Source organism: Pseudochaenichthys georgianus, chromosome 4, assembly GCF_902827115.2.
Source record: "Pseudochaenichthys georgianus chromosome 4, fPseGeo1.2, whole genome shotgun sequence".
Taxonomy (NCBI): domain Eukaryota; kingdom Metazoa; phylum Chordata; class Actinopteri; order Perciformes; family Channichthyidae; genus Pseudochaenichthys; species Pseudochaenichthys georgianus.
The window spans coordinates 40,560,911-40,586,917 of NC_047506.1; the positions used below are offsets into that span (position 1 = coordinate 40,560,911).

The window sequence follows — 26,007 nt, forward strand, 5'->3', positions numbered from 1 at the left end:
GTGTGCCAATCCAGAACAGATACGCTCCGCTGACCGAGAGCCGGAGATCTCTTTCTGATGACCTGGATAACCCGTCCTCTTCACACAGCAGGGTAAGGACCAATAGCTACTCCAAAAGTAAAAGGCTAGAGGGAAAGCTAACGACTGGGCCTGAAACTCTGATTGTGGGTGACTCTGCTGTAAGAGATGTAAAAGGTCTGTGTAGTAAGAACAACACCAAAGTACTCTGTTTTCCCAAGGATACAGTCTCTGACTTGGCTGAGAAGATCCTGCATATTGGGGCTGAACATCCGACTGTGAAGAATGTGGTACTACATATTGGAACAAATGATGTTGTGAAACAAGAGTCAGAAGTGCTGAAAAAAGACTTTAAATGTCTGTTGGAAACTGCCAGCTCTCTAAATGCAGAGGTGTTCATCAGTGGCCCTCTACCGCCAGTCAGAAGAGGAGTGGAGAGATTCAGCAGATTGTTTGCACTGAACACCTGGCTTTCAACTGTCTGTACTGACCATTCTGTGCATTTTATTGACAATTTTAACTTTTTCTGGGACCGCAGACATCTTTTCAAGGCAAATGGAGTTTGCCTGAACAAGTCAGGAGTGAAATTGTTTATCTCTAACATATTCAACTGCCTGCGTCATCAATCTGTTCCCTCTGCCAAGGACAAGCGGCAAGAGGAATCAAAACAGGAGATAGACACAACACATCGCGCAGAAAACCCTGAAGAAGTATCACTGCACCCGCCTGAGGAATGTTCTGATTATGGGAGACCTATGAAACACACGGAGGAGTCCCCACCGCCCGTCACCCCCCCCCCTGTCAACGCCTTTGAGGATACTCCGTTCACCCTTTCGCCCTCGCCCACCCTCCTGGAGATCGTGGAACACAAGAAGGAGATACAGAGGGCTGGCACCGATTCCTTCCTGGATTTCAAAGACCAGACTAAGGCGATGCGCAGGGCTGGCAGCATGTCCTTTACCCCCGCTCCTCAACGACGCCCACCAAAATCACCAAAGCAGAGACGCGCACCATCTCCCCCGGCTTCATCACCATGCCTACCACAATCATCCAAACCAAAACAATCTGCAAACTGATATCTGCTGGGTCCAGGCTCAAGGGCGTATGGCACTCTCAACTCTTTCCAGGACATGCCCGGGCCCTGCCTGCCAGTAGCTTTGCCGATATCTGTGTTGATAGGTAATAGATTAAGAGCGGTGAATGATCTTAGATACAGGAAGCACTCAAACGTTTGTGTGAGTTTATCTAATTTAGCAGTGATTCCATGTCAGCCACAGCTTGTTACAAAAAACATGACTGATAGTGTGTTTAACGAACTTAAACTAGCTTTATTAAATGTCAGGTCTTTGGCAGGAAAAACATTTTTAATCAATGATTTTATCACTGAGCACAATCTTGATTTTATGTTTTTAACAGAAACTTGGATTGAACAAAATAACAGTGCAGCTGTTCTTATCGAATCAACCCCTCCCAACTTTAGTTTTATGAGTCAGGAAAGAATGCATAAGAAAGGGGGTGGAGTTGCTATTCTGTTCAATGATTCCATTCAATGCAGGAAGACATCGTATGGAAACTTTGATTCTTTTGAATATGTGGCCCTTCAGCTGAAATGCTCCTCTCGAGCTCTGTTCCTAAATATCTATAGGCCACCCAAATACTGTGCAAGCTTTTTTGATGACCTTACTGAACTGCTGTCTATAGTGTGTATTGACTTTGACCGTCTAGTCATTGTTGGTGATTTTAACATCCATGTTGACAACCCCCAGGACAGAGGGGCTAAAGAACTGTTTTGTGTTCTTGATAGCTATGGACTGACTCAGCATGTGACGGAGCCCACGCACAATAAGGGGCACACTCTGGACTTAATTATCTCAAAGGGTCTGAATATCTCTAAGGTTGTGGTGACTGATGTTGCACTGTCTGACCATTCCTGTGTTTTCTTTGAGAGCTCTATTTCTGTTCACACAAGTGTTCAAAAAGAGGTAACCACAAAGCGATGTTTAACTGAAAATACTAGGGAAATGTTTACTCAGAATTTTTCTTCCACACTTGCCCCTGCTAACACCTCAGTAAATGAGCTAGTAGATCATTTTAATTCAAAAATTAAAAATGTTATAGATGCCATTGCTCCAATTAAGGTAAAGGAAGTGACTGGGAAGAAAATATCTCCATGGAGAAAGGCCATGACCGTTAAAACAGAAAAAAGAGAATGTCGAAAAGCTGAACGCAGGTGGCGAAAAACAAATCTCCAGGTTCACTTTGAAATTTATAAAGAGAGACTTGGCCTTTATAATTTGGAATTGAAAAACGCACGACAATCATTCTTCTCTGACATCATTACCAAAAACAAAAACAACGCACGTGCCTTGTTTGCTACCGTCGACAGACTAACTAACCCCCCAGTGTCAGTAGCCTCTGAATTTCTATCCACCAGGGCGTGCAATGATTTTGCTTCCTTTTTCACTGACAAAATTCAGAAAATCAGACAAGCAGTCAGTGCCTCTGCATCAGGAACAGCAAATGTGTTGTCTCTGTGTCCACTTAACATAAATTCAGACATCATGACACAATTCCATCAGATTAATGATAAAAACCTGGAGGACATTATACAACTTCTGAAATCCTCCTCCTGCTGCCTTGATATTATTCCAACAGGATTTTTCAAAGATGTTTTGCCTTGCATGGCCTCAGAACTACTTCATATAGTAAACAAATCTCTTCACTCAGGTATTTTTCCACAGGCCCTGAAAACTGCAGTCATTAAACCGCTCTTAAAAAAGAATAATCTAGATGCTTCAGTAATGAACAATTACAGGCCCATATCAAACCTGCCATTTCTAGGTAAGATCATTGAAAAAGTTGTTTTTCAACAGTTGAGTAATTTCTTGCATTTAAATGGTTGTTTCGATGTGTTCCAGTCAGGCTTTCGTCCAAACCACAGCACTGAGACTGCTCTTGTAAAGGTCTTTAACGACATCCACTTAAACATAGACAGTGGCAGAACTTCAGTGTTAGTATTATTAGATCTCAGTGCTGCGTTTGACACTGTTGACCACAGCATATTACTGGACCGACTGGAAAACTGGGTGGGACTTTCGGAAACAGTTCTAAATTGGTTTAAATCCTACTTAAAGGACAGAAACAACTTTGTTTCTATCGGTAAATACACATCTGAGTTGACAAATATGACATGTGGGGTTCCTCAAGGCTCCATCTTGGGGCCTCTTCTCTTTAACATCTACATGCTACCACTGGCTCAGATAATGAAGAACAACAAAATAAGTTACCATAGCTATGCAGATGACACACAAATTTACGTAACAATTTCACCAGGAGACTATGCTCCAATTCAAACACTGAGTAAGTGCATTGAACAAATCAATGACTGGATGTGTCAGAACTTTCTCCAATTAAACAAAGATAAAACTGAGGTAATGGTTTTTGGAGCCAAGGCAGAACGTTTAAAAGTTAGCGCTGAGCTTCAGTGTGCAATGTTCAAACCAACAGATAAAGCCAGAAATCTAGGTGTAGTCATGGACTCTGACCTGAGTTTCAACAGTCACATTAAAACAGTTACTAAATCAGCCTACTATCACCTAAAGAACATATCTAGGATTAAAAGACTAATGTCACAGCAGGATTTGGAAAAACTTGTCCATGCCTTTATCTTCAGTAGACTCGACTACTGCAATGGTGTCTTCACAGGTCTCACTAAAAAATCTATTAGAAAGCTGCAGCTGATTCAGAACGCCGCTGCTCGAGTCCTCACTAACACTAAGAAAGTGGATCACATCACTCCTGTTCTGAAGTCTTTACACTGGCTTCCTGTGTGTCAAAGAATAGATTTCAAAATACTGCTGCTGGTTTATAAAGCACTGAATGGTTTAGGCCCAAAATACATTTCTGACCTCCTGCTAAACTATGAACCATCCAGATCTCTCAGGTCTTCAGGGACTGGTCAGCTTTCTGTCCCCAGAGTCAGAACTAAACATGGTAAAGCAGCGTTCAGTTATTATGCTCCAAATATCTGGAACAAACTCCCAGAAACCTGCAGGTCCGCTGCAACTCTGACTACTTTTAAATCCAGGCTGAAGACTTTTCTTTTTGTCGCTGCTTTTATTTGAACTATTCATATCTTAAACTGCACTGTAACTTTTATCCATGTACTTTTTCTTGTAATGTTTAATTGAACTATTTATATTTTAGACTGCACTGTAACTTTTATCCATGTATTTTTTTTTCTTAATGTTTATTTGATTAGCTTTTCTTAATGCTTAATGTCTTTCATTTTTTTTTTTTTTTTTTGTAAAGCACTTTGAATTGCCTTGCGTTGAAAAGTGCTCTATAAATAAACTTGCCTTGCCTTGCCTTGCCTTGCCTTGCCTTGCCTTACATTAAAACATGCATCAACAGGAAGACTTATTTTTTTGTCAAACTTTTTATTAATTTTGCTCACAATAATACAGATACAAATGTAAAAACAGGAAAAAACAAGGGCTTTTAGCTTCGTAAACAAAACAATAATAATTATAATAATGAGTTTTAAATCATTATTTGTATTAATAATTACAGTCAAAATAAACATTCCTTATTTCATTCCTCATTTTAGGGGAGGAGCGTCACTTTCTCTCTGTGTGTCTCTCGTGTGTGTGTGTGTGTGTGTGTGTGTGTGTGTGTGTGTGTGTGTGTGTGTGTGTGTGTGTGTGTGTGTGTGTGTGTGTGTGTGTGTGTGTGTGTGTGTGTGTGTGTGTGTGTGTGTGTGTGTGTGTGTGTGTGTGTGTGTGTGTGTGTGTGTGTGTGTGTTCATGCGCGTGTGTGTGTGTGTTCCTCCTTCATAAGCCTCCCCTCTCCTTCATCAGCTCACAGAGTGTCCGGACCTCATACCGGCAGCCACAGGACTATCGACTCTCTTCACGCGCACACCGGAACTATTCTCCCGCAATGAATAGGATTACTTCTCCTGTGTTTGCGTTGTTTCTCTTAACGGTGAGTCCTGCATCACTCCTGTGTCTAAACTGCTGTTTTCTGAATAGTGTATAACATCCAATGTAGACTGAGTTTCTATAAAGTCCTCTGATAAACATATGAATGTTTACTATTGATTAAATAATGTGTGGTTAAACACACTGACTGTTATCCAGCTGTTGGCAGAAGCCTCTGTTACTTTGAGCCAGCGTTGGCCCGTAGCACTGGCGTTATAGATGTTCGTCTAGGTCCTAGGGCGCCCGATCTGTGGAGGCGCTGCGCTGACAGCTCTGGGAGGGAAAAAAAACATTTTTGACCGTTGGTGCTCATCCTAATTTTTGGCCTTGATGTAACAACATTCATAATTAAGTAAATGTTCACCCCGGTTACACTTTTCATTTGCCCTGTACGATGGGCGCTGTAAGTGATGAAAATGGGGGATGTTGGCTTATCTGGCGACCGCAGGCTCACAGCCAAAGTGCGAGTAAGCGTGGAAGCGAGCGAGGGAGAGAGGGAAGGGTGCACCGGTACCAGTGCTGTTGTTATTAGAATCTGGTGCTAGCTACGCTTACGGATATAAGAAGAAGATGTTTCTACAATAATGTGGAGGAGAGCTCTCCTGACAGACTGAGAGGCTGATAACTACAGCTCAGTGAGGTAAAGGACTCTGAGTGTTTAGATAGTTCAATTTAGTCTAAGTTATCTCAGTGGGTCTCAAACGGTTTGATCACAAATTATGTAAACACATATCTTTATAATTATTGGGATAAACAGGTTTTAAATCATTTCAATGTATATACTATGACAGTAAACCAAAAATATCGTTTACAACTGGAGGGATAACAAAATATGCATGAATAAATAAATGTTAACTGTAAAACAACAACAAAAATAAAACAAGTTACATTTATTTGTTATTGGCTAGGTTATGTTCACATACTTATTTGATTATTAAAATGTAAACCGATATTTTTCATATTCCCTAGATCTAGTCTCTAGTAATGTGTGCTCAAAGTGCACAAGATTGAAGCATTTTTCTTTAACATGTTCAAACATTTCTTCCCGGGGGGGCATACCCCCGGACCCCCCTAGAGGATGTGACGTCCATCCCCCATTCTATTGTGTATTCCTTGGATACTCTATTGATCTTTATCTTTTCTATTGTACGATTCTGGGGGGGGCGCCAGCTAAAATCTCGCCTAGGGCAGCAAATTGTCTAGAGCCGGCCCTGCTTTGAGCAGCTGGCAGAGTATATGTTTGCTCCTTTAGAAACACGTAGTTCCAGATTCCATATGTATTACTCCTCACATCTCAGGCTCTTTATCTGTTCAGGACAGGTTGACCTGGACACATACCTGGCTGCTATGGCAACACAGGTGTGGGAGTATTTAGACATTGTTAACTCGTGAACTTCCCTCAGCAACATTTCAAAAACAAGGCCATTAAACAAGAAATAATATTTTGACAGTTACGAGATGATTTTACATAATGTTACTCAGATATTAATTAAATAATGTTATCTTATTATAATTTTATCCTGCTCAGCTTCATTGTGCTCGTTTCCACTTTTACACTATTAAATCACGATTGTATCATAATTATAATGTGGTCAGTGTGTTTAAACTTAGTAATAGAAATGTGTTATTATAATAAAACATAATTATTAAGAAGAATATAAACTGATGCATATTTGTTTAAAATGAGATTGAGATTAGGCTATACTGAATGAAAACAGATTGAATTTGACTGATTGAATATAGTGATGTAATACAAATATTATTTCATGTTTCATTTAATTGCATTTTAAATTGATGCCTGTCAAGCTCTTAATCAGGTTAGACCGTTTTAATCTTTAGGGAGTGAGCATTATTATTAGTCTATAATTATCCCAGTGAAACAAAGGACAGCAATTACCAAAGAGAGAATGTCTAACATGAATATTAAAAATAATGTTTGTGCAGTCTAGCAACTTTCTCATACATGTCATGCACCTGTCCTGAGTCATACTTTCTGCTCAATAGTCACTTAAAGATGTGACGCTACACCTTTGTGAAGAAGCTCCAAGTGTCATACCTCTTCTTGTTTTTGTGCAATTTTGGAATATTTGAGACTTCATGTCCTGGGAGTGGCGGGGTGTGTCTGTGTCACCTCTAACACAAGCGGCTGCACCCCTGACCACAGAAATACACATTAAACAAAAATGTTTAGCAGATCACATAAGTGCAATCAACAATAATGATGAAGCAAGAATCCTGCAGGAGCATTACACCCATACAATAATAATATCCTACCCCTTTAAAGAATCTTATTGATGCTCTATAATATATATATATATATATATATAATATAAAAGTATGTCATCACTACACCTCTCTATAGAGAGGTGTAGTGATGACATACTTTTATAGGCCAATCCAGAAATTAGCATCGCAAGGTTTCACCCAAAAAAATAAACTATGGGATTTTTCCATTAGATCTAAGAATGTTGTAGAAAATAAGATTATTGGTAAACACACATTTATGATAGGCTACTCACGTTTTGTTCTCCAAATATTACCACCCTGTTAACGATTTTTGAAGCTTAAATGCAAGTAAAAAGCAAACAAACTACATCACAGTGTTATGCATGCGCGTCACCACCGCTAAACTAAATGTGCTAATGTTTGGGATGATGACGTTTAGTAGTCCCATCTAGTCACTTGTCAGCAAAAGCCGTTTTTTATGTTTATGTGTCTGATGACATATACAGCTAGTGTTTGATAGAAGAGGTGTCATCATTGTCAGTGATTACCCTAGTAACAGCTCATTACTTGGTACTAGGGATCGACCGATATGGCTTTTTCAAGGCCGATACCGATTATTAGTAATCAAGGAGACCGATAACCGATATTTGGAACCGATAAACATTTGCAGTAAAAAAAAAAATCTTGGTGTCAAAATGTAGAATAACACAAACTCCAACACAACTCAACACAACTTCTTTGAAATGCATTTAAGCATAGCCTATATTATGTTTAATTAACTTGTAAACATCTTACAACTGGTTTCCTCTCTGTGCCCTTTTCTTTAGTGCAGTCATCTGCAGTGAGTTAGAGAGAGACAAGAAGTGGGGCTGCAGGCTGACATGCTTAACTAACAATAATGCTTAATTTATTATATCTGTCTATCTAGCATAACATCCCAATAAGCTGCTAGCAACTGCAAAACACTAGTGCTAGCTAATGTTTTGCAAACTATTAAAAGTGAGGCTATTACAGTAGACCTAACGTTAGTCGAGTAGCCTCACTTCTAATATTTTGCTAAACATTTGCAAGATACGTGTTGGCTAGCTAATGAGCTTCACATATCAACCTGAAAGACTGCGAGGCTCCACTCGCAGCCCCCCCCCCTCCGCACCACAGTTACTCCGCTGCGAGACACTGCACACACCCCCAACTCTGACTGACTTCCCGCATCCCTGTGTAACTGGGAAACTGATAGAATTGGATCATAAAATCGTGGTGTTTTTGCAACTTCAGCATAGGGGATAGGGATGTTTAGGGATGAATTTAACGTATGGCTCTGCCGCTCAGCGCTGCTGCTTGCTTCAGTCTGTGTCTGCGTTCTTTCGCACCTGCCTGTAATCTGAGAAGGTCCCGCCTCTCTGGCTGGCTCCCGCCCGGAAAGTCTTCAGTAATAGCCTATCAGATAGCGCTGTGGGCGGGACATTGCTCGTGTACACAGAGTGGTGACTGCAGCCAGAGAAACGCGAGAGGCCCTGGCTGCGGAACGCGGAATGGGACGGGGTCGGATATGGGCGGGGCTGGACGTCCGATGGGCGGGGTGTATGGATATCCTAATGACACAAACAGCATCATCTGCTGGACAACTACAATAAGTACAAATACAAATCTGCACTGACTAAATATAATTAATCTGCACTCGACTAAATATAATTTAAAAACTAAATATAAAAACTTCCTACTAATTAAATGCATGAATGTATTTAAATATGTGGTATAAAAAGTCATATATTCTATATTAGTGTATTTAAGTTCATTATTTAATATTTGTTTTAAATGATATAGTGTATTTAAGTATATTATTTAATATTTGTTTTAATTGATTATTCATTTGGTCAGTTCTGTGCATACTCATATCTAGTCCATATATTTCAAATGATACATTGCACTGCATTTCATAGAATGATAGAAAAAGCATTTATTATTTACAACATTTATCATATAACAGAACAATCATTAAGATAACAGAACCGAAAAAGCAAATACAGTAAATATAAAAACCAAACCAAGTATACACAAAAAAAATCTATACAACAGTGAAAGGCTTTGCTGATGCAAACATTCAACCGCACTCTTCAAAACAGGCATGAACCTTAAGGTTTTCTTTATCAATGCACTGCTCAAAAAACATGAAATAGTCCGACTCAAATTTGAACCTGAACATAAATGCTGTGCTGCCTGGGGATGCTTCAAGCGCTCAGAGAAAGGAGTATGAATGTAAGGTTTCCCCACTGACATAGAGAGGAGGAAAGAATGGCTGGCTCAAGTCAGCAGGAGCAATTTAACTATCACAAAAGACAACAACAGCAACAACATATGTGAGGTAATCATATTTTTCACAAAACGAAGACCACACCATCGGGAAGCTTAACGTCTGTTTAATAAAAATAAGGAACAGGGAGAGGCTTGCAAAGCTCTGGGAGTTGAGACTCAGGTGCAGGGTGAGGGTCTCATTGCAGGGCTTTAGGCTCCATTGAATCCCCCTGGGGTTCTTGTGCTGAAAGAGGGAGACAGGAGAAAGGGTAAGATACATCTAGCAACCTAGAGGATGGGAAATTGCCGACCTATTTTAAAACGTACCTTGTGTTTTCACTCTCACTTAAGTCCCTCTCCCTTTGCCATCAATCCAACATCAGCTGAGCTGCAACATTATACAGGCGGGTAATAATCAACAGAATCACAAGGACATAATATGACTCTGCTAAAAACACTCACCCATAAATTACGTTTTTGTTTACTGTTTGGAAGTCTCAAATATCCACTCTAAATCCATATCGATAGCGATGTATCACAATAGCTCTCTTCCTTATTATTGTGTAACGTTAACTATATTATAGCTTGAACTCCAAAATGGATATCCTCATTTCACTACCTCCACCCACTACAATCACACGCCCCAATGTTATATTTAACTAATATGTAACTCCCTCCACCCGGATAAAAGCACGTTAAGAAGCCCCTTTTCTCTAATTCCACAACGTTGGAGGAAATAACATTAAGAGAACGGATTAATAGGCTGTTCGTGGTTAACGTGTGTTGCTAACGTTATCCGGCATTCTAGCCTAATCTGTTATCTGTAAACGTCAAATATACTGATTGAAGGGATAATCCACTAACATCCTTTAATACACATGTGTAGTTAATTTGATTCAGATGTTCTGATAATATCCGCAATATAAATCTTTAAACGTCTTCTTACCTTTAAAAGTCCATCACGAACGGTCTATTATGCTACAACTCTACTGCACTGCTAGCCGCAGATCCTCTCAATAGTTTCCCGGAAGTGCTCCGCGATCCGCCATTGCTGTAAAAAACTGGTCCATTGGAGTGAACGGAGATGTCGGAACTCTTCTCTGGGCGGGGTCGGACATCCAACCCCGCCTTTTATCCGACCCCGCCCCATTCCGCGTTCCGCAGCGAGGACCTTCTCGAGAAACGGCCGCATCAGAGCCAAAGTTTTATCGGCAATTTGATAAAAAAAAGGCTGATACCGATAATCGGTCAAATGCGGAATATCGGCCCCTACTTGGTACATGTACCAACATGTACGTACGTTTTTTTCTCCAAGCAGCAATAGACGAGAAGCCAATGTCTGAGCAACAGGTACGGCCCACCCTCCCTCTCAAAGAGGCAGGTCATATTTCAGACTGAACTCTGAATTGGCAGTAGACGTTAATGCACAAACCCCCCAACAATAGTCTGGTCAGACCTGTTCACAGGACTGTCAGAAACAGTGTTACATACACTGCTCCACTCACTGTGCAGTGCTTATTTTGTTGTTATAGCTGGAACGGTGCCATAGATTAAATCATTGGAAGTATAGAGTTTCCACGATGTATCACTCCACCCCCTTAAAACTTGGTAGAGCCCAAAATAACCAGAATAGCTGTGTGACGGTGTCTTAACATGCTGTAAAGTCTATTGTCTTTCACACACATTGCAGGGGTGTAGTGCTATTTTCTAGCGCACCTATGACCTGTGCATGCATGCATGCATGCACGGTTGTGGCACGACCACCAAAACAGAAACATATGGACATAGGCCACCATATAAAAAGTGTGCAAATGTATTTAGTATCCTATTCATGTGAACATGTTTTAGGTGAGGGTGGACCTAACCTCCTCTAGGAGGGTCTGGGGGCATGCTCCCCCGGGAAGATTATTTTTTTTTTTAAATATTGAAGTTAAATGCATCAATCTGGTGCACTTTGAGAGCAAAATGAAGAGATCTATGGATAGCCTACATCTCTCAGCATCCATATGAAACAGAACTGTACACAGATGTACTGTTCTTTATGGATATTTTACTAATCACTCCCCTTTTAAACTGTATTCTTGTGTTACTGTCCTATAGTATTTCATACCCGTTTTTCATTTATTCTCTTATTTTTTTAATAACTATAGGCTAATGATCATATAAAGGTGTTCCTCGCACATACTTGTTTACATAAATGGTGACCAAACCGTTTGAGACCCACTGAGATAACTTACACTAAAGTGAACTATCTAAACACTGAGAGAGTCCTTACCTCACTGAGCTGAGGTTATACGATCCTCTCAGTCTGACAGGAGAGGACTCTCCTCCACCTTGGTGTAGAAACAGCTCTTTATATCCGTTAGCATAGCTAGCTAACCAGATGCTAACAACAACATTCCACGTTACCACTCGTGCACTCACAAAATGCGCTCGTGCCACACACACACAGAGCCGAGCTTGAATGAAACACAGAGACCCAGAAGTAGGCTACTTGTACTGTACTGTATATCATATTATTTGTGATGGCTTTACTGTATAATCAGTGTAACAGATGAACAGATTGCCACCGGCTTTCATCTAAACACACAGCCACGTAATGATAACAAAACAAAAGTCGGGGGTCATTGGTCAAGCAACACACCAATCAGAGAGCAGCAGTGAGCACACCTCAGGCTGTGTTTCATATTTGTATTCTTTATTTCTGATGTATTTCACACAAAAAACCTTTAGTGGAAACGTTTTCACTTATATGATAAAAAAAATAAAAAACGGCAAAGTGGCAAGGCTTGCCCACCCTGCGTTGGGGGGGCACAGTGACTCATTTGGGGGGGTATGGCGCCATGACGCCGACCCTGCCTATACAAGGAAAATATAGATGAAAGACATAACAGTAAAAGACTGCTCAGCACACAATAATTAATTGAAAAATAAATAAAATAATCAGGTTTTAAGCTTTTTATGAATTCAAGATTTAAAATTGAACAAGCTACTAAAAGATAAAAAAGAGCTCTCTTTTCTGTATTTCTGCCTTTTTCTGTATTTCTTTCCTAGTAGGCCTATCTCTGTTAGAGCATACATCTGTTTGCAAATCATATTGGGATCTACAGCCAAAATAAAAATAAAATATTTACAAATGGATTCACAAAAACTGAGATTACTAAAATACTCGACAATAAGCCTGCAAAGTTTTGAATTACAAATGTCCTATTGCATTTCTTTATTTCACTCATAACCATTTTTAATCAGGCCAACATTTCACAAACTATTGTTGACACTGAAATTTAGAAAATAAAATATTTTAACTTCCTCGTATAGTTGTATTCTGTGCTTTCATTTAATGTTATTCAAACCTAAAGGGGCCCTATTATGAGTTGTATTATGAGTGTTAGTTTTTTACACACATGTAACTTACATGCAATTGTGGACCATTGTTTTAAAGAGGGATTCAGTGTGAAGTAATTATAAATGTATGTTGCAGGCTGTTGTTCTGGTGATTGCTTACTCAGGACACAACCTGGTAAGAAAAAAAAGGGAATGGATTCTCCCTCCAAAGCCACTGAAGGAAAATGTAGACTACACCAGAAAGGAATTTATTGCCAAGGTGAGTCACTGATTATTTATACCCATATATTCTGTAACAGACAAAGAAGGAACTATTTAACCACAAACAGCAATAATTTAGTGAGCAGGTGTTGTCGTCTGCAAATGTCCTTTGAGTTTGTTTCTCTGATGCAGTGAAATCACCGTCTTCCTGTTTTGTGTTTCAGATTCGGTCAGATTTGATGAAAACTGATGGACTTCAGTACTCTCTAGAAGGCATTGGTGCAAATAAATCTCCCTTCAATGTGTTTGTTGTCGACCCTCATACTGGATTCATTCGTGTGACCAGACAACTCGACAGGGAAGAAATTGATACATACAATGTGAGTGATGTTCCGTGCTTTTTGTTTTTGACCTGAATGCCACCGTATTAGATTCTGAATAAGTGATTAAATAAAAAATAAATATATTTTTCAGCTGTCAGGTATTGCTACGTACACTAATGGTAAACATGCAGAGAAAAAAATTGACGTACGAATCAAAGTTATCGATGAGAACGACAACGCTCCAGTGTTTGCAGTCATGAAGGCCGGGGAGGTGAAAGAGCTCAGTCGTCGAGGCAAGTGTTTCTGCTTTTGTGTGCAAATCCAGATTCTTCCATCAAAGTAATCCTACAGTTACTTCATAAATACAACAAAACATTCTGGTTTTATAAATACGAGATGATCTATTTTCTTGCCTTATTTTCACTAAGCTGCTTAATTTGACACATATTTATTTAACACCTAAAACTAGTATAACAAAGGTAAGTAGCTGTACATTTGGTAAACAATTTGATATTACTTAGGTTTTAAGTCATTATTCAGTATCCACATGAGAATCTGAGTGTTTTCTGATCTTTCTGACCAGTTTGAAATGTGATGCATTTAATTTTCTTTCATCAGGGCACAGCAGACTGAACATAGCCAAATGTACTTACATTTTTAATAACTGTTTCACTAAATAATGTTTTACAGGGACTTCAGTCATGAAAATAACTGCAACTGATGCTGATGAACCAGGAAATAAAAACTCTCAGATCGCCTATACCATCGTAGATCAGCAACCACCTGGTGACATGTTTTCCATTTCCAAAGATGGGATCGTAAGTGTCAAGAGTTCTGCCCTGGACAGAGAGGTACAGTGTGAACTACATCCACAGGGCCAGTCTCAATCGCAGAGGATTACAAATACTAATCTATGGAGCTAGATTTGTCTCAATAATTATATTTGTGGGAACAAATGTCCAAAAATGGCCAAATCTGTGCATGAAAAATGTAAATCAACACGTGTAGAATTGAGAACCACTAATGCATTTTCAATCTACAAATAAAAACCCAATACAATTCACAGATGCCTGATAGAAAGTTGTAAATGTCAAAAAAGATTTTCACAAATTATTTTCCTCGTCATGGTTTACCTAAATATAATTTACACTTTGGTTTTTCTTTAAAGTCAATTGTCTACGGAGCCCGCTAGGGGACATGAATACAAAATATTTTATTTTTTCTCGCAAAAACCCGTTGCAGTTTGTAGACGGTCCCTAAGCACTCCTCTCCCTCCTCCAGCTGCAGATTGTGACCAATTATTGATGTTTAGCTCGGATGACGGCGCGTATCGAACTGTTCTGATAAAAACGACTCTGTAGCTTGTTGTCTATCTTGCTATGATTGTAAAGTCATGTTGTTTGTATTTTTTTTTTTTTTATGTTCATGAGTTATTGATCCGCGAAATTCAAAGCTGTCAATAACTCAGCTCAGAGTATGCTTTGCGACGTGCATGTCCCCTCGCTCTGAGTGTTCTCTTGAGGTGTCTTCACTTATGTGAAACCCGTGCCTATTGCCAAGCACTCAGGCCCGGACTGGCCATCGGGAGGACCGGGAGGTTTCCCGATGGCCTGGCCTGTTAAGTGGCCTGCTGGCCTGAGGATTTTTTTTTTTTTATACGTATGTATTGTGAACGCAACGCTGCGCAAATGTGGGTCTGACTCTGCCTCACAGAGGGTGACTGGCTGTCTACATGATGTGGCCTGCCGACATGGCCACTTTCATACAGATCATACTCGATTGGTCTCTGTGTGTCATTCAAGCTCGGGAGGGTGTGTGTGTTATGTGTGGGGCGAGCGAGTGAGATAAAGCGCGCGCACCGGTTACGTGTTTTGTTGTTGTTGTTAGCATCTGGTGCTAGCTAGCTGCGCTAACGGATATAAGGAGCTGTTTCAACAACAAGGTGGGGGGAGAGTCCTCTCCTGTCAGACTGAGAGACTGATAACTACAGCTCAGGGGCCTATACTGCGAACCTGTTTCAACCTAACCTGGATATGTTTGAGTTAGCCGGTTGGCTTAATCCAAAACATACGCGCTCTCGCTAAACTGTACTACGACGCTGGTTATCAAGTGGATCGCTCAAGCCAGCCGTGTCCTATCTAGTTAGGTGCGCGTTCACATGAAAGGGGTGGTATTTGGAGCATTCGACACACAAACATGGAGAAGCGCACTGACAGCGCAGCGTCATACTTCCTGAATGAAAAGTGAACTTTAATACTAGTCAAAAATGAAGAAGTTAAACTTTAAACATCCATGACTTAAACACTTTATCCAGGATAAAAGCCACATAGCTGCACCTGCAAGGTGAATACAGCTGGTAAAAGAAAAAGTGTTTGAATGCGTACATTAACAGGTTTATGATATCACTGCCCCGTCTAAAACACGATCTGACTTCAATTACATTTGTCTCGAGTGTTTCGTCAACTTAATGTGTTGCTTAAAATAATACTTCTGCATACAGTATGTGACACTGTGAGTGTTGCACGGCCAGATACGGCTCAGCTGACTCAGATAAGGAGAGATATGATACATTATGAAGTGATATGCCGCGGACTGTACTTAATGTACTCTGATCCGGTTACTTATGTTGTGGCCGATATTTAAGTAAGCTTTCTTAACGCTAATGTTATAATAGTCAGATTGCTCTGAAGATGGGAGGTGATATTCTATTAATGTTCACGTTCACACAGTCGGTGATTTTTGCCGGCCGTCTTTCCTGCGACGGCAGTTTTTCTGTATTTCCTTTCTCCTGTAATATGACTTGATCGCTTTAAACTCCGCACACTGAGCTCTGATTGGTCAGCAGGCGGTGCTTTCACTGAGTTGAGCTCTTAGCCTGCAACCTAACCTGGTCCCGACCAGGTTAGCTGCTTAGCATATATTACCATGGAGATCTAGCTTGCTAAAAAGAGAACCAGCTTCGTAGGACCGGAAAGCCGGAGTTTTCCCTGAATTTAGCCGGCTAAGCGAAAATCCTGCTTCGCAGTATACCCCCCAGGTGAGGTAAAGGACTCTCTGAGTGTTTAGATAGTTAACTTAGTCTAAGTTCTCTGTGGGTCTCAAACGGTTTGGTCACCATTTATGTAAACACATATTTCCATTTGAGGGGTGAGTGATTAGTAAAATATGCATGAATAATAAAAAAATAAAAACGTTAACTAGGTGAAAAAAGGCAAGATAAACTATTAAAACTTGTTGAGAGCTAAAACTAGTCTTTGCTGCTGCCTCAAAGAGGAGGAGAGGAAGGAGACAGGTGAGGCTGGTTCAGGAGCACAGACAAACTCACAACTATAAATGAACCAAAAACAAATAAATAAACAAATTTCAATGTTTTTTCATATTGGATATGGGATGTTATTGGTTATGGCCATGTTATTATGATTTTATGATTATTTAAATGTATACAGTTATGTTTCATATGGGTGTAGTCTCGTTATTTCCCCCTCAAAATGCACCAGATTGATGCATTTAAGTCCAACATTTAAAAAAAAATCTTACCGGAGGAGCATGCCCCCGGACCCCCCTATAGGATTTGAGGTCCACCCCCACTTAAAATATGTTCACATAGGTTCCTAAATAGATTTGCACATTTTTTTAAATAGTAACCCATGTCCATATGTTTATTTTTGGGTAGTAGATTTAGAGCGCTATCACTACGGGCAGCAACGCTGTAAAAATTGACAAATAAATCCAGCAAAATGGCACAAAAAACTGGTAGTGGCCTGGCTGGGTGTATAATTCCCGGCCTGACTTATTGTCCCAGTCCGGCCCTGCAAGCACTGATGTTATATCTTTATATTTAAGGCCAAGCTCAAAGTAAAATTGATGAACCGCTCCATTGTTGTGGTTTCTGTGTTGCCGAACTGACTCGAAAAAGTATTGCGAGATCTCGCAAAAACAAAAGTATTGCGATATCTCGCAAAACATATCTATTTTTTTTTCAAATAATTTTTAATTTCTTCTCCATGTCCCCTAGGGGGCTCCGTAACTGTCACTGTACGTCCAGTGCAATCACAAGATGTCATATGCAACGTAGCCTGACTAACAGGAAGCGGTCGTGTGTTTGAGCCTGCCATTGGCTGCCTTTTCAGAAACAATTCACCATCCCTTAACCTATCCATATTATGATTTTGATGGGAGACTTTCACTTCATCTTGGGCTCAGCATTTCCCATGCCGACATACAAGATGTTGTAATGATGCACACAATAAAGCAAAGCAGCGTTTACCGACCATTGTCGCACATACATGTACAGTATCTGGTATGTGCGACATGGATGATGGTAAAACATTTATCTAGTCATTTGTTTGGTCAATCAGAGGGACTTAGTTTGAAGAAAGGCTCCGCTTCTATATTGTCAGCTGAATTGGGAGAGGTACAAAAAGTGCTGACCGTGCAGAACACACCGCAAAAACTAGGGCGAATGAGCACTGACCCAAAGTGACTGTAGGCCAATAATGAGTATTTTGTGTCAGGGCCTTATAGGGTCGCTATGTAATCTGTAATCTCATGAATGCATCTCATGTTTTATGTACTACTTACCAGCACTGCACATCCTATAGCTTGATAATTTGCCACCCTTTGTACATTATTGTAGTGGTTTGACTGAATCTTACAGAGAAGTCCCTGCTCTAACACTTCCTGTTCTATTCCCCATTCTTATTTCAGACAGTGGATCAGTACACTCTGACAGTGAAAGGTCAAGACCTGAATGGTGTACCAGGCGGACACAGTGCAACCGGCACTGTTGTCATTAATGTTCAAGATGTTAATGACAACCTTCCCACTCTGGAAAAAGTGGAGGTACTTTTCTTTCTCACATTATTCTTTATCAACATGTTGAACTGTATATTGATCTAATAAGATTAAGTGTTTTAGAGTCGAATGGGTTTCATGTTTACTTTAAGGGAATATATTCCATGATATATGGAAATGTATTTTCAAAAATGACTGCATCTCACAAGGCTTTTTACCTGCAGTATGAAGGCAGCATTGAGGAGAACACGGAGGGTGTGGAGGTGATGAGGATCAGAACAGGGGACTTGGACCTGGCGGGCTCAGAGAACTGGGAAGCCGTGTTTGTTATCGTCAAAGGGAACGAGGCCAGGTACTTCAGCATCAAAACAGACACCGCGACCAACGAGGGCATTCTGATGCTCGACAAGGTACACAAGTTCAATGAAAAAGAAACACAAGTGTTAGAGGCACTACATACTGATATACACCTGAACATCAGCAGGAGAGGACTCTTTAATTACTGGCGCCTTTATCCAAAGCACCTTAAAATAAGTGACTATGATGATACAAATTAAAAACACATTCGTACATTAGCTTTCAATAAGCCAAACCATTTAAAGTGCTAGTGCTTTAGTTTCAAATAAGCCAACTCTTATTTAGTCCTACATAAAGAAGACGTTTTTGTCTTTTTGGCCACATTTAGATTGATATTTAGACTTTATGTGTTCCATTTCACAGGCTGTCGATTATGAGGATGTGAAGAACCTTGACCTAGGATTAATTGTGAAGAACAAGGTTCCACAATACGATGGATCTACTGAATTTGATGGAACTAATATAACACAAGGTGGACCAGGTGGACCAGGAGGACCAGGTGGACCAGGAGGACCAGGTGGACCAGGAGGACCAGGTGGACCAGGAGGAGCAAGTGGTGCTAGTGGTGCAAGTGGTACAAGTGGTGCCAGTGGTGCAAGTGGTGCCAGTGGTGCCAGTGGTGCAAGTGGTGCCAGTGGTTCCAGTGGTGCAAGTGGTGCCAGTGGTTCCAGTGGGGCAAGTGGTGCCAGTGGTGCTACAGGAGGATCAGGAGGAACCTTCGGAACATCCGGAACATTCACGCAAGGTGGTACCACATACAAAACCTATCCGATCAAAATCAATGTGAAGAACCAGCCGGAGGGGCCAAGTTTTGACCCCAAAGTCAAAGCTATTCCCGTCTCAGAGGAAAGCAACTCCGTCAACATTAATGAAGTCATTACCCGCTACACCGCAATAGATGGAGACACTGGGGAAGTAGCTGAGAATGTCAGGTCAGTGCATAAATACATACTCACAATGCTCTGTGGTTAACCGTACTTCAGCTTAGTTCTCTACACTCAATCATGATAACTGACACAGTGTATTCTACTGTAGATATGCCAAAGGCTCAGACCCTGACAACTGGTTTACCATCGACCCACTAACAGCTGATATCAAACTGAACAAGGTGCCAGATAGAGAATCTCCATACCTGATCAACGGGACGTATTATGCCAAAGTACTCTGCATTACAGAAGGTACACTTTGAACAGTTTCTTTCTTCTTCAGATCAAGATGCTTTGCATGTGGTTTACCAGCCTTGCCAACAGTTGAGATTAGCATTTTGAAAACGTTCATGAAATCTGTCCTGGAAATAGAAAGAAATGAAAGCTGGTTGATTTCTTTATTTCCTTCAACACAGACATGCCTGCTAAAACAGCCATGGGCACCATAGCCATCCAAGTGGAGGATTTCAACGACCACTGCCCCACCCTGACCAGTCAGATCCAGACTCTGTGTATCCCCGCGGATGCCGTTATTGTCAATGCTAAAGATGAGGATTTTTCCCCCAACGGATCTCCTTTTACGTTTGAAATGATCCCAGAGGGCACTCAGGGTAAATGGCAGGTGGAGCACTTCAATGGTGAGGAGAATACTGTGAATATTTTAAAGTGTTGTAAATAGATATTAAAACATTCAAATAGATATACAATTAGAAGTAGCTCTGTCAACATTAGTTGGTTTTCCTAACCCTAATCCTGGCATGTGTCCTCACCAGGATTGAATTGTTTTGCAACAATAATCAGTATTATAATCAAAATGAAACACACTTGGCACACTCATCATCTTTTCGTCTCGTGCCTGCAGACACTGCAGCCATCCTGAGGGCTAAGGAGACCCTGTGGCCTGGTTTATACGAGGTGACTTTTGTGGTGAAGGACCAGCAAGGGCAGGCCTGTCCAGAACCAGAGAAAGTGACGGTCCAAGTGTGCACCTGTGAGGAAGGGGTGATGTGTGGAGATCAAGGTAATACCAAGAAAGGAGCCGAGTTCGGACCCGCTGGAATCGGACTGCTGTTCCTCGGTCTGCTGCTGCTGCTACGTACGTATGCTTTGAGGCTTACGATCAGGCACCTAACGATGTAACTGTGCTAAAGACAATGTTAAAGCAGGTTGAGTATAGTTAAGCCAATTAAACAAGCCATGTACATGGGACAAAAACAAAAGTCTGATATGAAGGGAATTCATTTGGACATTTAAAAAAGTCAAGAGATGTTAAGCCCCTCAAAACTTGGCTTTAAATATAAAGTATTTATTAATAATAACTTAATAAGCATTAATTATTTAGGTATGTTTTTAACAACAAAAAAACTCAAGATTGTGTAATGAAATTACTCAAACTGAAGCTGATGGAGAAAATAAGTCCTTTGAACAGCACCAACCCAGAACCCGTAGTGTGTTATATAGGTGTTGTGCATGTGAATGATCTGCAAAGTACATGGTTGCCTTTTATAGGATATAACATATTGGTTTAGGTAATTGATCTTCTAGACCAGGGGTGTGAAACTCAATTTCATCGCGGGCCACATTAGCATTATGGTTGTAACTATATAAATATACATATATAAATATATAATATATATATAAAATAATGTATTATATATTACATTATTGCCTCTGAATTGGATTATTATCGGGGTAATAACTAACTACGTCTGAAAGCAGAAGTCCAGGGCAAATAATTGCAAGCCTCTTCGGTGCGCATGTCACAAAACGAGATGCATTGTGGGACATGTAGTTTATGGGCAACCAGCTTCTGTAAAGTGGCATGTAACCGTATAATAACGTATTATATTCTTTGCAAGCTCTTGCGGGCCACATAACATGAAGTCGCGGGCCGGATTTGGCCCCCGGGCCTTGAGTTTGACACCCCTGTTCTAGACAGTGTATTACCTGGTAGGTTAGTGTGCCATGACAAATAAACTGCACCCTTGTTTGGATAACCACAGAGCCACACTGCATTCCCCACACCATGTTTAAGTAGCCTTTGAGTAACACTTTGTTGTTGTTTCAACAGTTTGTCTTCTGTTGCTGCTCTTCTGCGGATGTGGGGAGGCCGCAGGCTTCACTGAGATGCCTTTCGACAACAAATCTCATCTCATTAACTACCGCACTGAGGGCCAGGGCGAGAACACGGTGAGACCAACCTTACCTTCATACTGGTCGATGCTGTTGAGAGGATGTCTGCTTGAAAGCTCACTTTTGACGCGAGGCAGCTGAATAAGTGTGGACTATGTTATAACATTTGGATCATTGATCTTTTACAGGAGGTGCCGCTACTGAACATACCGCCACAAGTGGATGGAGGAGTTGTGATTGATGAAGCCCCAATTCAGAAATCACGACCTGGGATGTATCCGGGCTATTCTTTTCAAGTTGAGAGAGACGGCTGGGAGATGAGTAACGTTTCAGGATTTGAAACTTGGATTAAGGGCGAAGCATCACAAGTACATCAAGGAATGTACGAGGGAATGGCTCTGCCAGACCATTTCCTGGGACAGTACTACAGTGAGGTGAGAACTCATTATAATATTTCTGTTCTTCACTTGTCATGGACAAATGTTTTGAAAATAAATTAATCTAAATGTGCGTATATGGAACAGCCCAAATCCTACAACTTCTTATTACAAACTTAAAAAGGTTTGAAAAGCATGTTTTCAGGCACCAACAATGTTTTCCAGTAGAACGACAGGCATTAACTTGGTATGTGATGTTATGTGCAACATGCAGTACATACACATGCCACTTCATCATTGAATTGAATTGATTGATTTAAAACAAGGGACCGTGTACATTAATCAACATATTAAAAACATGTAAAAGTACTCGAATTAGCCAAAAGGCTAGTTTTCACCGATAGTCCTTTTGCCAGATGGTGATAGACATCCTAAAAGCAATAATGAAAATACCACGACGTTGTTATACCATTGTACATATTTACAATAGAGGACATCACTGAATACAGTTAAAAGCAAGTCATGAGTAAGGGATAATGTGCATTACATGGCCACATTCTCAACAAAGTAATGATATGACTCCCAATATTAATTGAAATGCTTTTATGGATTTAGAAAATGATTTTACTGATTTAAAAAATAGTTGTAGTGATTTAAATTGACATGCATCCGCTAAGAAAAGTAATATCTACATATAAAGACGGAGAGAGTAAACGATAACGTTTATGGTTAAGTGTTAGCACCCCCCGAAGAGGCACAAGCTCTTACGTTGATATTGGAGATTTCAATAAATTCAATTTGAAAAAAAAACGGAGAAAAAACAAACAAAACGAATATCCGAATAACGAAATTGAAACCTGAATAGTACTCCAACGAAACAAATATTCGGATATTCGGGTACAGCCCTAGTCAGCTGCCGTTGATATTATAGCTTTTTTAGCTGTCAACCAACTCCCTCTCAGAGGTGACCACGATTCACTCCACAGCATGTCAGGCGGTGGGCTCTTCCTATCGCTGTTTGAGTATACGCTGCACAAAGATGCAGAGTTGGCCAAAATATTGTTCTAATGGTGCATTTCCACTGCAGCGGGGTAGCCCCGTTTAAGCGTCCCTAAGCGTCCTCGCTCAGGCCTCGGGCTGCCTCGCTGGCCGTCCGAGGCCGTGGCACATTTCCATTACAGTTTAGGACCTGGGGTAGCAATGGGGCGATCAGCTTTTTTTTCACATTTGGAGTTGTTCTGTCGAGCTCCCGCTGGATTTCATCATCCCCAATGAGATGTAGGAACGTCGTCACCTCCTCGGTCGACCACGGTGTGCTTTTCTTTGACGTTGCCATTTTTGTAGCTCCTCCGTTTACAAAAATGCTGCAAGCTTGCTTCTAGATATATATGCGACGCTCGGGATGATCTTGCGCGCGATCTTGTGACGATTCTCTCTGACCAATCAGCAGTCGAGAGTGTTGACGTCACTAGTTCAGCCCTGGCCTGATAGAACCACGATTTTATGGGGCCGGAAAAAGAGAGAAAAAGTACCCGCTAGCTGGTGCTACGCTATATGGAAAGGCCACCAAAAATGGTGTGCTTGAGGACGATTAAGGACGCTTAAACGGGCTACCCGCTGTAGTGGAAATGCGCCATAAGTTAGCTCGGCTGAGTGAAAGGATGCACCTGCAGTGCAAAGGAAAATAAACCATGCCCATGGCGGGCTAAACAGTTCATCGTCTCCGTCTATTTCTCTCCGAGTGCAACGATGAGGAAGCTGCCATCCTTAACCAGTGTGCCTTGCTCGTGATTTACCAGTGTCTGTGCTGCCACGCACACAATGTTTCAAAAGTGGTTTCTATGTTGCCCTTTATTTGTGTATGTATTTGCGATAAGTGTGCGTCTTTGCGCAATGCTGTTGGCCTTGCTGTTGGCCTTGCTGTTTGATATATATATATTGTGCCGCAGGCCCGCAGCACATGACGGTTTTGTGTGCCCTCCCATGAAAATCATATGCCCTTCCCTTTAGATTTCTTCTTGCGCCGGGTCTGTGTCTATGTCTGGACCGCTGCGTAAAAAGGAGGGTTTCTGCCCGTTACTTCTCCGCTGTTTTCTTTTCGCTCTTGTCTGGTCAGTTAGAAAAGCAAACTGCATGCAGTTTGCTTTTCGGCCAAACTGTATTAAATCGAACAGACTTCTTTGTGCAAATGTGAGCGTCCTTAACAACAGTCAATAAATCCATGACAGCGGTCTGTCTGTTCTGGATTAACAACGTGTCACGTGTTCTGAATTGACCAATCAGAATCGAGTATTCAACTAAGCCATGTAATAATAATAATAAATAAAACATTCACAATACGCACTCATACACACACCTGCACCCACACATCAGTGTCGCTGTTGGTTTTCAATGAGCCACTTTTTTAATACTGTGCTTGAATGTGTAGTAGGATGAGGATTCCCTTATTGGTCATCATGGGATTTGTCTCAGTCAATAAATAAGGAAACCTTGGTTATGATTTCCCTTTTCTCTTTTAACAGAAGCTGACGAGTGAAAACGAAAACTTTGGAGGGAAAGACACTCTTTTAGTTTATGACTACGAGGGTCAGAGCTCCCTTGCTGGCTCAGTGGGCTGCTGCAGCCTCCTGGAGTCTGAGAACGACCTGCAGTTTATTGATGACCTCGGTATGAAGTTCAAGACCCTGGCTGAGGTGTGCGGAGGCAAGAAGATCGAAACTGAGGTCAAACAAGCGTTCATTTATCCGCCCAGTGCATCAATCCAAACTCCCATCTCAGCTTTCCAGCAGCCAGCCCCTCCACCCAAGCTGCATCAGACCACATCTCAGACAGTGATCAGTGAGACATCTGGAAGTTCTCAGGTTGTGAAGGAGAGCACGGCCACAGCGATGGAAGGGATGACCACGGTGAGAACAGGGATGATGCCAGTGAGCACAGGGATGACCATGGTGAGCACAGGGATGACCACGGTGAGAACAGGGATGATGCCAGTGAGCACAGGGATGACCACAGTAAATGAAGGCATGGTGAATCAAGGTCCGATGATCTTGCTACAGCAGCAGCCCGTCTACTACACCACCACCACCCCTGTGCAGATGCAGTACGTCCTCCAGCCACAGGTTCAGAACACCGTGCTGCTGGCGGAGGCACCATCCACCAACCTGCAGGGCATGGTACTGCTCAACGGCTCCCAAACTGGACATGCCCAAGGCGTGGTGGTTCAGGGACAGACCGTGATGTCCAGCGGGCGAGCCCAGGGCCAACGCATGGTGCTGGTGGAGAAGAGCCGGGTCCATGGAAGTGGTGGCAACCTCATCCACTCTGGCAACCTCTCTGGCTCCAAGACCATGATGGTGGTGGAGGGGAAAGCCCCTAAAGGGACACTAGAAGGGCTTAAAAGTAGCCAGACCCACTTTATCCACGGGGGAACTCTGCAGTCAGGGGGGCTGGTGGTCGAAGGGCAAAGCAACAGAGGGCAGCTGGTCAAGGAAGCAGGATGTCTGTCCCTGAAAAGAGACATCTCTGGCTCTCAGAGCAACGTGGTGACGTCCTCTACCACTACAGTGAACAAAAGCCCCACCTACCGCAAGGTGGTGGTACAGGAGACAAGAGAAATTCACTGAATGAGAGATCGTCCGGACAAGAGAGGATCTTTCCAGTGAGGCCAATAAGACTGTTCCTCTGGCCTGGTCTCGGTGGTGATGGGATGAGTGTGGGACTAAACTAATGCAAGAGAACTAATGTGTGACAGTTAATGGAAAAGTTTCCTATATTCCATTGCAGACTCCATTCTAAAACAGAGTCTACCCAAAGAAAAGTCAAAGTCAAAATAAATAAACAAAATGTAAACAATAAAGTTGAATGATAACAATTCCAAGCTGACCCTCCGAGAAAATCCCAGCAGACCTATGTGATGACTGTTGCCTTCTTTTCCCGTAGCTCTCAGAGACAAATTGTGTACATACAGAATCATGCTTGGTATAATCAGTAAATCCTTAAATTGTGTAATGATGTTTGTTTTATGCTGTCAGTT

At 41.4% G+C, this 26,007-nt stretch overlaps 1 protein-coding gene and 1 long non-coding RNA gene across 2 annotated transcripts; one reads left to right on the forward strand and one right to left on the reverse strand.

Annotated features, from left to right (window-relative positions):
• The first annotated feature begins 4,901 nt into the window (after positions 1 to 4,901).
• LOC117445032 (desmoglein-2.1-like) lies at positions 4,902 to 26,007 on the forward strand. The gene is made up of 14 exons (XM_034080424.1): positions 4,902 to 5,004; positions 13,000 to 13,122; positions 13,289 to 13,444; positions 13,539 to 13,680; positions 14,078 to 14,238; positions 18,095 to 18,229; positions 18,406 to 18,591; positions 18,902 to 19,470; positions 19,574 to 19,716; positions 19,881 to 20,102; positions 20,327 to 20,560; positions 21,536 to 21,654; positions 21,786 to 22,031; positions 24,497 to 26,007. Exons 1-14 carry the CDS (start codon positions 4,960 to 4,962, stop codon positions 25,595 to 25,597), a joined length of 3,582 nt encoding a protein of 1,193 aa, XP_033936315.1. The 5' UTR covers positions 4,902 to 4,959; the 3' UTR covers positions 25,598 to 26,007.
• Positions 9,643 to 10,689, reverse strand: LOC139433789 (uncharacterized). The gene is made up of 3 exons (XR_011643187.1): positions 10,465 to 10,689; positions 9,846 to 9,906; positions 9,643 to 9,762 (listed from the first exon to the last, which is right to left on the reverse strand). It is a non-coding gene; the product is annotated as an uncharacterized lncRNA (long non-coding RNA).